Here is an 11,519-nt window from a genome sequence, read left to right on the forward strand (position 1 = left end):
GGGGGAACTTAGCTCCCTCCCCCAAATCAGGGTCTCTAACCCTCTAAACTGCAGTGGGTTCCAAAGACACCTACTTCCCAGCTAGAGGAAAATCAACCCGGGACTCACAGGCTGTCACCCTCTCCCCCTACAGGCTGCACTGCAGTCCGACACCCTCCTTTCACGTTCCCCAAAATGGAGGCCAAGAGAGGGGTCCTTTCAAATGTGCATTGTGAAGGATATGGGCAGAGAGCACGGCTGAGCCACTGAACATTCCTTAATCCCCTAAGGAGAGCCCCTGGGAGAAACATGTCTGCAGGCCTTGAGACCGTCACAGATCACACGACCAGATAGACCATTTTCTTGCCGTTGATGTTTCTGGTCTTCAGCCCCAGATAGCGGCGGCTGCTCTTCTCTGGCTGCCCGTACACCATGTTGATGAAGAACTCGGGTTCGTCTTCCTCCTTGGATCGAAGGGACAGAAAGCCGAACATGCTTCTTAGCTTGCGACACAGGTAGGTCATTGCTTCTGCCTCTTCTGATGGTTCCTCGTACACCGGCTGCTTCATTTCCTCATAGGCAGACAGAATCACTGCCTGAAATAAGTTGATCAATATGCAGATCATCACCAGCATGAAAGATGAGAGGAACAGGACGCCAAGAACCCTGTTACTGGAAAACTCTGTGTTCTGAAAAGCTGAAACGCAGTAGGAGAATATCGTCTGCGCTGCGCGAATCATGTTACTGTAGTTCCATTCATGCTGACCGAATACCAGGTAGCCAAGCGCCATGTACACGAAGAAATAGGCGGACACCACCAACGCCATGTGGCAGATGCCGGGAAGGGCAGCCTGGATGGCCCTCTGAGCCAGACGCACATCATAAAAGACCCGGGAATACCTGAGGGTCTTCATAATTGTCAGAAATAACAGGAAACCCAACATCACCCTCATGATGTGATCCACTTGAGAAACTGCATGAAAGGGAATGAAATCCTTCGAGTTTGCCAAGTAAAATTGAATTATGCTGGTGGCCAGGAAGTGTTTCCTGAAAAAGAGCACAATCAACACGGTGAAGATGCATTTTAAAGCAAAGTTGAGCAAATTGTACACACTTGTCACGTAGGAGGCTCCTTCCTGCATAATGACGTACCCCTCGTCAACGATGTAGGCAGCAAAAAAGATGAGGATGGCCGCGTACAAGTAGATTTCCGCCGAAGTCTTCGGGTTGAAGTCAGCAAGGGAGAAGGAGGACATGGACAGGCTTGTGTTCACAACTCCTAACTGAGAGACCTCGAAGATGACAGAGACGCAGCAGAACAGGCTGGCGTCTGGGTTGTAAGTTGTCAGCTCCAAAATCACAGCCCACGTCTTCTCATCCAGCCACTTGCTATTCTGGAGTTCCTTGAGCCTCAGTGTGGAATTAAACTGCTGCTCTTCGGGAAAAAAATAGAACACATACCCTCCTGACCCGTAAGTTTGCAGCAGCCCGTAGGAAGAGTACGCCCATCTCTTTTCTGGAGGCTTGTAAGTAAACCCTTTGGCATTCTTGTCCACGGCCCGCTTACTAACTCTATTCCAAGAGCCAGAGTAGCTTTTTGTGTCTTCTGGGTCGGTGCCGTATTCGGGGTGACAGCGAATCTCTCCTTGGAGGCTGCTCTGCGCGAAGTGTTTGGCAGGCAGGCAGGCTTTCTCTCCAGGCACCGCCCTCACCTGCCTCATCAGCGGCAGGCCGAGGATTTTAGAGGAGCTGTCAGGCAGAAACGTTGGATCCAGGTTGTTGTGGAGCAGAGGCAACAGCACGCTGTTCAGCCATGGGAAGATGCCTTCCAGCTTGGTCACCGTCGCCAGGTCCACGGAGAACTGATCGTGAATAAACCGATTATAGTAAAAGCAGTCAGTGTGGCGCAGGAGGGCGACAAGGCCCAGCAGAAGGGCCAGAAAGATGAAGTGAGCTAGAATGTAACTCAGGAAGAGGAACGCCCTTCTCTTGATCCTCTTCTTCCTTTGGAAGATCCTGATTTCGTCCTCTGTGAGGGGCTGGTACATCCGGGAGCCCCGGATTTGGCTGACGTGCTCATGCTGCCTGCGCATCTCCTCCGGGTCCGTCGTGATGCTCTGCAGCCTGATCTGGGTGTAGCGATGGTTACTGATCCAGGGAAGGTTTTTACAGTACTTGGCCTTATTTGTCCTCATGCCTGACAGGAGAATAATTTTCAGTGGTTGCACCAGAAAAACTGACTGAGTGAATGAACAAAACGATGCAAAGAGCCATTCTATTGACTTCTCGTAGCCGTATGTCAGTCCGTAAAATACAATAAAGAAGGAGGACACACTACAAGTGGCAAACACCAAGAACCACGCGACGTAAATGCACCACCAAGGCAGAGCCACCCGGGGCTTCTCTTCGAGGGCTGGAGGATCCGGTGGGGGAGGAGCCTTTTCAGGATGAGCGCTCTGGTTATCTTCAGTGTTTGGGTTGTTGGCATTTTCATTTTTTCTGGAGGTGTCTGAGACCTTGCTTTCTGCTCTCTTAACCTTCACCTGCTGCTGTGTTTTAGAGGTGGCCCGGGCAGGAGCCTTACGATGTCCAGGCTTTCTCTTAGGGGGAGGCTTTTTAGGCTTCCCGGACCGTGCCTTGGCGGCTTCGCGAGCATGCCACTTTTCCAGACGCTCTTCCCAGTGCCCACCTGCGGCTGATGACACAGGAGGCTTCTGGGGAGACACCTCACTTAGAGGCACCTGAGGTTCCCTCTGGGAATAGACAAACAAAGATATGATGGTTACCTGCACGGGGATCGTAATTAGGACACTTTCCAGCCCTATTATCATGGACCTGATGTACTTGCTGCTTTGGGGCTCGGGTTCTTTTTGTCTGTTCAGATTGAAGAACATAATATTGCAGAGCAGGGAGGAGAGCAACATCGCTAAACAGCAGGACAGCCTCTGGAGCCTGCTGAACGGCTTAGCCACGACGCTGGAAAAAATGGAGAACCACAGGTGACTTCTCCCCAGGCTGTAACTTGCATCTATGAGGAAAAAGTCCTTTCTTCTGAGAGGCTTGTCTGGGTGGGTTGCGTGAAACGTTCTGTCCAAAGTGGTGTCTATCGAAAGCCATTTCCGGCACATGAACAGCCAGATGTTCCTGCTGAACAGACTCTCCACTTTGATTCTACTGAGATACCAGCTAGGGGCTCTGCCTTCATTGTTGTGCCACACGCGGATGGAATGGATGTCTCCCAGGTCATTCTGTGTCGTCAGGAGGAAAGTGTTGATGCTTCCACGGCAGAGGACTGTAAACTGTGGATGGCTTAAACAGTGCACCTCGCTGGTGCCTTCTGTTCCCCGAAGTTGGATAAAGACATCAGCCCGGGTCCCAGACCCACAGCGGCTTCCTGTGAAAATGGTGACCAGATAGCAGATTTTATCGTAAGGGTCATTATCAAGCAGAACGATCACGTGCTCCCTGAGAAACTGGTCCATTTCATCTCTGTGCAAGGCCCAGAAAGCCAGGATTATGTACACGAGCACGATGAAGAGGACAGTGAAGAGGGTCACAGGGTTTTGGGGAACGGTCTTGATGACCTCCAACCGCAGATCCACGGGGTTGGGGACCACAATCATCCTGGCCGTCAAATAGCGGGTATGCAGGTATGGGTTGGGGAGTTTAATTTCTGCCAGTGGCTGCTTGGGCCGTGGGGTGTTCTTGCAGACACAGTGGATTCTGTTCCAGGTGGTCCTCTCTCCAAGAATGCAGGTGTCTTCTCTCCAGTCACTCTGGAGCCCACGCATGTCCAAGCACTGAACACTGAAAATAGAAATTCTCACTAACTTGTCACTGGGCATCATGACAAAGCGAGGTGCCTGCAGAACCACAGTGACAGTGTACCCCGAGGAGCCGCTCCGCTGAGCTATGAACCGCAGAAGGGACCGGGAAAGGCAGACCACGCGGGCCTGGTTCACCGCACAGGCTGGGTCAAACAGGTCGCTCTGGTTGGCAATCGGGGGGATGTTACGGGGCACGAGGAAGGTGGTGACCAAAGCATCAGGTGTGATCTGACTGCCAGCGTACACTAGCACCGTGAACAGCACGGTCACGTCCGTGATGATGTGAACCAACACCTCGCTTGTGGCTCTGCCGTCCGCTTCAAAGCTAAACCCCCCAACCGTCTTTCTCAGAGACTCAGCTTTATCAGGCTCACCGCTAGGTCCCACTGTGAGACTAAAAACCGCGAAGCTCAGGTTTTTTTTGACCAGGTACACCTCTAAGACATCAGGTGTGATCTCAATCACTTCGCCGTTGGCCTCGGTTCCCGTCATCCTGAACCCAACCACCTCCGTCAAAACGTCGTCCTGATAATTCAGCCAAGGGAAAGGGTCATCTGTGAACTCACAGAACATCATAGAAATGGGAGCATTGGTGGGCAAACTGGGGACGCTGTCCTCATTCAGCGTCGGGTAAAAGCAGTTTCGACAGTGCTTCTCGTTGCTGAAGAACTTGGTGACGTTCCACTTTTCCGTTTTCTTGACGTACATGTTGAAATTGGAGGTCCTCAGGGCAGTGGTTTCGTCCTCCGGTACTTTACCAGCCAAGACTGTGTCTGCTAGAGACTCCACCACGTGGAATGGCTCTTCCACAACGATGTGGCGAGCAGTCAGTTTCAGGATATTAGACAAACTTGTTAATATCCCAGTGCACACAATTTCTATTTGCTCAGAAGAGACATGTTTATCTTTTTGCCGATACTCCTGCAGGGCTTGATTTGCCTGCCAGATCCTCTCCGTGGCCAGTTTCTGAGAGACTAGGGTGAATTCAGAGGCTTTCTGGGTTAATTTAGTAACAGCCACGACTAGCTGGCTAATTTCCACCAAAGTGCTTACTGGAAGAACGAAGGACTGATTGAAAAGGTGTTCGCGGAGTCTGGTTTTGTCAGCTTGCAGAGGTAATTCGGTTTTCATGCTATTCAGCACAGAAGCTACTACGTACATTAAATAACCTGCAGGTAAAAAATCCCGATTTTGAAGCAAAGTAGACAGCAATGAATCTGGTCCCATAGTGAAATTGAATAACTGGTTCAGCACAGCCTCTGACGAGTTCATGTCAGTAGGAGCCTGCACAGTGGCGTACAAAGTCACCTGAGAAAAAGGTCCTAGAGAATTATATACCTGAACATATATCTTCAAGGCATAATGATTGGCCAGCACACCAACAGGGAGAAAGGAAGGGGGCGATGTAGAATCCTTCCCCAAATACAGGATGGTCCCCAAGGTGTTTTCTTTTAAAGAACTAATTTCACCAAAACCATGTACATCAGAAATTAATATTTTATATGTAAGAGGGACATTCCTATCCTTGAAATTACTACACTGGACAACAAATTTAGTAATCAGTGCAATTCCTTTAGCTGGATTAATTTTGCATTCTCCAATTTCAGGGACATGGTTAATAATGAAGGGGTGCCTTAAGACCAAGGTCGCTCCACTCCAAGTGTTTAGATATAGAGAAACCCAAAACTTGTCTTCAACAAAATGTTCAAAAGCAAAAGCTTTTACAGACAAGTAAGCGCCATTCCTCCCTGTTGTAGTTTGCCCCATCCAATCAAACTGGATCTCACTACCTAGAAGTGACAGGATCGACCATTTATAGACATCACGGCTTGTTTTACAGTTTGTGCAGTTTAGAGACAAAGAGAATCTGTCTGATATCACCAAATCTAGATCACAATTTTCGACACATGAGATGACCGCCACAGGCTTTGGTCCTGGGAGCACGTGCACCCTCCTATCTGAAAACGCTCTTCTGTCATTCTTCTCAATCACCATTCTGAAAAAATACACACGTCCACCTTTCAGTGTTTCTGGCAAAAGTGTCAGCACGGGACCAGAGGCCCAGGTCCACTTCAGATCAGCCTGCTCTGGGAGACAGACGTCCTTACTCCTCACTATTATCTTCTCTCCTTGGTAATTTTTTGGCTCTGTGGTACAGTACCAAAAAAACTGGAGTCCCTCTAAGGGGCTGTTTGCATCTGGATCAGAGGACTGACTTCCATCCAGAGTCAGCCCATCTTTGAACTTAATGGTGACACTGGCATCCCCGAGGATAACTGCCTCCAGGGGACTCCTGAGAATGACGACATGGATGGCATCCGAGGCTTTTGCCACGGGTGCCTCTGGGTCCCAAGACTTGAGGTAGACTGAGAAATTAAACAGATACACCCCCCACATTAAAGACTTCTTGGGGATGTGCACACTTGTTGTAGTGTACTGTAACTTGACTTCACTTGTTTTCAAAGGTTTGGTCCAGTCCGGCACAGCGGATACAGAAGGCAGGGGGAAGATAAGCCACTTCTGAATAATGGCCTGGAAGAGCAAGCAGTCGTAGCGGACGGTGGCGTTGATGGTGGCTTCCATCTCCCTGGTCAGCTGCAGCACAGAACTGTCCTTGTTGATCTTCACCACGTGGATAACACAGACCGGCAGAGGCTGGTCCTCTACCTGACAGGACACCGAAGACTCCACGGCTCGGGAATGGTTCGGGTGAACCGCCTCTAGAACGACAGGCGTAGGCCCATCCGTAGGGCACTGGGTTTGGCCTATGAAGTCCGCGGAGGCGAGGGGGCCGCGGGGCAGAACCGAGCGGGGCGCCACGCGGGCGGCGGCGGCGGCGGGCCCGAGCAGCCCGAGGCGGAAGGTCCACTCCAGCCGCCCGAGCGAGCGCGGCAGGCGGGCGAGCCACCGCAGCGAGAGGCGGCCACGGGGCGCCGACAGGTGCAGGTCCACGCGGGCGGGCGCGGCGGCGCGGCGGGCGCGGCGGGCGCGCAGCAGGACGAGCGCGCGCAGGCAGCGGGGCGCGGGGCCCGCGGGCGGCCCGCCGCTCAGGCAGAGGCCGCGGCCGCCGCGCAGGACCACGCCGCCCCCCTCTCGGGCCGCGCGGGGCCGCAGGCTGAGCCGGGCGCGGCCGTGGCCGCAGCCGCCACTGCGCACCCCGGGGCCCGGGGCGCCCCCGACGGAGAGCGCCTCGGCCGCCGGGCCGGGGGCCGGGGCTTCGGGCGGGCCGAGGCGGGCCGAGGCGGGGCCCGGGCCGGGGAGGCCGCCGGACGGCGAGCCGGGCGCCCCGGTGGCGGCGGCGCGGGCCTTGCGAGGAGCCGGCGGCGGAGGGCGGCGGCCGAGATCGGAGCCCAGGCCCAGGCCCAGGCCCAGGAGGAGGAGTGCGGGCCCGGGCCGCATGGAAGCGGGACGCGGGAGGCGCTGCGGAGGCCGCGGGGTCTCGCCAACGGCCGCGGGGGCGCGGGCCACGGGGGGCGCGGGGCGGCGGGGTCACGGGCGCCTACGAGTGGGCGCGGTCCGGCCCCGCCTGGGCAGGCTTCGCCTCGGGGCCTCGGGGGTGCTAGCTGGGGGGTCCGTCTCCCGACCCGCAAAGAAGGCCCCTCACAGGACCCTGCCCCCGGAAAACTGGTTACAAAGGCGGGGGCGCGGGAGCAAGAGGGACTGCGGGCCCCTGAGCGGCCCTGAGCTCACTGGGTTTCTTCCTTTGCTTTTCTCGTCCTGCTTTCTCGGGGTGAAATCCTGTGTCATCGATTTGAGATCTTCTTTTATAATAGAAGCATTTGCCGCGGCAAGTTTCCCGCCAGCAGTCCTTAACTGCCTTCCGCACATTTATGGTACTTTTATTATCATTCAATTATAAATATTTTTAATTTCCCCTGTTTTGGTTCAACCTCTGAATTAAAGCGTGTTGTTTCATTTCCAGATATTTGGAGTTTCTGTGAAAATCTTACGGCTATTAATTTCTAATTTAATTGTGTTATGGTCAGAGAATACATTCTGTATGACTTTTATCCCTTTAAACAAATTGAGACTTGTTTGAAAGCCGCTGGAGTGGTCTGTCTTAATGTATGTTCCATGTGCACTTGAAAAGAATGTGTATTCTTCAGTTGTTGGGTGGAGTGTTCTGTAGATTATCAGTTAGGTCAAGGTGGATGGTAGTGTTGCTTGGATCTAAGCCTTCTCTGAATTTTTATCTAGTTGTTCTATCAATTGTTGAGAGACGATGTTACTGTCTCCTACTCTGACTGGAATTGTCTGTTTCACTCTTTAATTCTGCCAATTTTTGTTTCCTGTGTTTTGGGGCTCTGTTAGGCATGTACACATTCTTAGCACAGGGAGCTGTAAGTGCAAAGGCATGAGGCAGGAACGAGAGAGAGGGTTAGTAGTGGTGCTGGGGTGAGCAGGGCGGCCAGAGAGTGGTAGAAGATGTAGTTGGAGAGATGGCCAATGACCAGAGCACGTGGGGTCTCCTAGGTCACGGTCACATATCTGAATTTTATCTCAAGTGGATTGGGAAGTCTTTGGAGGGCTTTGAGCGGGGAAGGGCCCTGATCTGATTTCCAGTTTGGAAGCATCATTCTGCTGAGAGGGAAGTAGATTGTAGGTGGGCAGGAATGAAAGGACAGAGGCCAGTTAGGCCTGGTTGCTGGAGGAACAATCTGTACGTAAGTGAGCTGATTCTGACTTTGTTAGGGTTTGTGACAGTGGAGGCAGTAAGCAGTGGGAATGATGGCCCCTGTTAACGGACTGACTACCTGATTTTCAGGGCCCTGTGGAAAATGAAAATGTGGGGCTCTTGTTCAAAAACTGTTAAAAATTTCAAGATGGCGACAGCAGAGCTTTCAACCAAGCACAGAGCCCTTCTAAGTGTGAGGCCCTGTGTGACCACCCAGGGGGCACACCCATGGCCACACCCAGGCCAGAGACCAGCCAGGAGTGCATCCTTCCTTACCACAGCCCTTGATCCCCCCAGCTGACACCAGCTTTTGGGCCCCAGCCCTCCAGGGGCACAGGTCAAGGGTGCTACTTGCTGAGGGGTGGGGAGTGTGGAATGCCACATCACATTTTTTTGGTCTCCAAAGACACTGTCACCACTTCAGCCTCTACCCTGGAGAGGATACAGGGCGAGGCTCATTCACAGGCCCTGTGAGGGTCCTGTAGAGGCTTCTTGTCACCCTGTGTGTTGTTTTCAGCCTTTTGGGGCATCCTGGCCACACAGGAGTGGAATGTCAGAGGCTCGGGGTCCAGTTATGATCACTTCTACTAGCCAGATGCTACCACTTTTCCAAAGTGACACGAGTTTACACTGGACTGGAGTGAGGGTGGGGGACTGGGAGGGACTTGTTGCCTTGGGCACAAAATTTAAGGGTGGTGTTAGTGGGCAGGGAAGCCCCCAGAGAACCCCAAAGAGTGGGTTCTTGTCTCCTGGCCATGAAAGAATTCACAGTGGAGACAAAGGGGCAGGGTGAAAGCTGTTTTATTGCTGAAAAGAGGAAAAGACACTGAAGTGCAAAGACATTGGAGTGGGTGCTCTGTAAGCCCCGGTGGCTTGACGTAAGAGCTCCCGCCCTTGGGGTCTTCACTGGGGCCCTTTATCTGTCTCCTTTGGTGCTTCTTGTCCCCTTTCCATTGGCTGCTCTTTTCCTGTTTGGCTTCCAATGCCTTCTCCTCTGTGGAACAAACACTCTGCAGATGCAAGCTCTAGGGACCCTCAAACCCTGCAGTCAGGCTAAAATTAGGTAACTAAGGACCTCAAGCAACGCAGTTAAGCTAACACAATGTGGTCAAGCTAGGTCAAGCAAGTGGGACCCTTAAACAATGTGGTCATCATCATTAGATCCAGTCACAGGGCTTTCTTTTCCTTCAGGGTGGCTTTCTCCATCACTCAAGCAGGAGGATCATGTAAGGCCAACTGTAAGTAAGTTTTAAACAGGTTCATTTTAAACCTTTAAAGAAATCTCTAAGCAACAGGTCCTGGGTTGGGATCCCCAGCTCCCTGCCTCCTTCAGTGGAGGGTGCCAAAATCCTCAGTAATCAGGACAAATGATCTATTTTTAATTCACATAAATTGACCATTCTAAAGGACACAATTTGGTAGTACTGAATACATTCACAATGTTTTGCAACCATCAGCTCAGTCTTATACCATCACATTTTCATCACTCTGAAAGGAAACTCATACCCATTAAGCAGTCACTCCCCATTCCTGCCTCATGCCGGCCCCTGGCAACTATGAATCTACTTTTTCTGTGGATTTGCTGATCCTGGCTATTTCATGTAAATGGGATCATACAATATGTGAGCTTTTATAATGGAAAAGAATCTGAAAATATGTGTGTATATATGTATGTATATATATATATAACTGAATTGCTTTGCTGTCTGCCTGAAACTAACATTATAAATCAACTACACTTCAATAAAAAACAAAATTTTAAAAATGAAGTTAAAAAAAAAGTGAGATTTTATTCCTGGCTTCTTTCACTGAGCATGTTTCAGAGGTTCCTTCACATTGTAGTGTGTACCAGTCCTTCATTCCTCTTTACAGTTGAGTAATATTTCACTACATGGATCTAGACCACATTCTGTTTATCCATCCATCTCTTGATGGACGATTGGGTTGTTTCCACATTTTGGAACTCTGAATAGTGCTGCTGCGAACATTTGTGTACAAGGCTTTCTCTGCATACCTGTTTTCACATCTTTTAGTTGTGCAAAATGGCCAGGACGTTCTATGTTTAACTTTTTGAGGAGTCACCTGTTTTCCACAGCAGCCACACCTTTTGTATTCCTGCCAGCAGTGTATGACGGTTCCGGTTTCTCCATGTCTTCGCCAATACTGATTTTCCTTAAAAAACAAAATTCTAGCCAATCTACTGGGTGTGAAGTGATAGCTCACTGTGGTTTTAATTTGCATTTCCCTGATGACTAATAATGTTGAGCATCTTTTTAGGTATTTATTGGCTATTTGTGTATTTTCTTTGGGGACATGTCTAATCACATCCTTTGCTCTTTTTTAAGTTGGGGTGTTTGTCATTTTGCTGTTGAGTTGTAAGAATTCTTTATGTATTCTGGATACTGAACTCTTATACAGTATGATTTGCAACTATTTTTGCCCATTGTCTTGTCTGTAGTTTGTCTTTTCACTTTCTTGATAGCATCCTTTGATGCAGAAAAAAATTTAATTTTTATGAAATCCACTTTTTCTATGCTTTCTTTTGGGTTTTGTCCTTTTGGTGTCATATCTAAGAACCTCTGCCAAATCCAACATCGTGAAGATTTATTCCTAGGTTTTCTTCTAAACGTTTTATAGTTTCAGCTCTTAAATAAGACAAATAATATTTTAATGCAATATTTTGGAAAATTAAAATCAATACAAAACAATGATGAACAAAATATTAATATTTAAATAAGGACAGGATCTGATCCCACACTGAACTACTTACTGACTCCTGTACCCTGGGGGGAGGAAGAGCGAGAGGTTAGATTACACTAGGGGAGAGCAGTCAGGCTAGAGAGGTTTGTGGCTGATGGCAGAGCTCAGTGGAGAAGCAGCTGATCTGCAGGAGAGGCCCGTCATACTCCCGCCGCAAGTCCTAGAGAAGGAGAGGGCATGGGACCCAGGGAGCCGGGGGGGGGGGGGATAACCTGGTGGAACCGGTCGCGTGGGATGTTGGCCAAAAGTGACCACTGTGAATGTGTGCCTACGGCTTC

The 11,519-nt window shown here is 50.6% G+C and overlaps 1 protein-coding gene across 1 annotated transcript; it reads right to left on the bottom strand.

Moving 5' to 3' along the window:
- Positions 1-283: 283 nt before the first annotated feature.
- On the bottom strand, positions 284-7,442 carry PKDREJ (polycystin family receptor for egg jelly). Its single transcript, XM_032492466.1, has 2 exons — positions 7,064-7,442; positions 284-6,985 (listed from the first exon to the last, which is right to left on the bottom strand). Exons 1-2 carry the CDS (start codon positions 7,203-7,205, stop codon positions 318-320), a joined length of 6,810 nt encoding a protein of 2,269 aa, XP_032348357.1. The 5' UTR covers positions 7,206-7,442; the 3' UTR covers positions 284-317.
- Positions 7,443-11,519: the final 4,077 nt, after the last annotated feature.

Source organism: Camelus ferus, chromosome 12 (assembly GCF_009834535.1).
Source record: "Camelus ferus isolate YT-003-E chromosome 12, BCGSAC_Cfer_1.0, whole genome shotgun sequence".
Classification (NCBI taxonomy): domain Eukaryota; kingdom Metazoa; phylum Chordata; class Mammalia; order Artiodactyla; family Camelidae; genus Camelus; species Camelus ferus.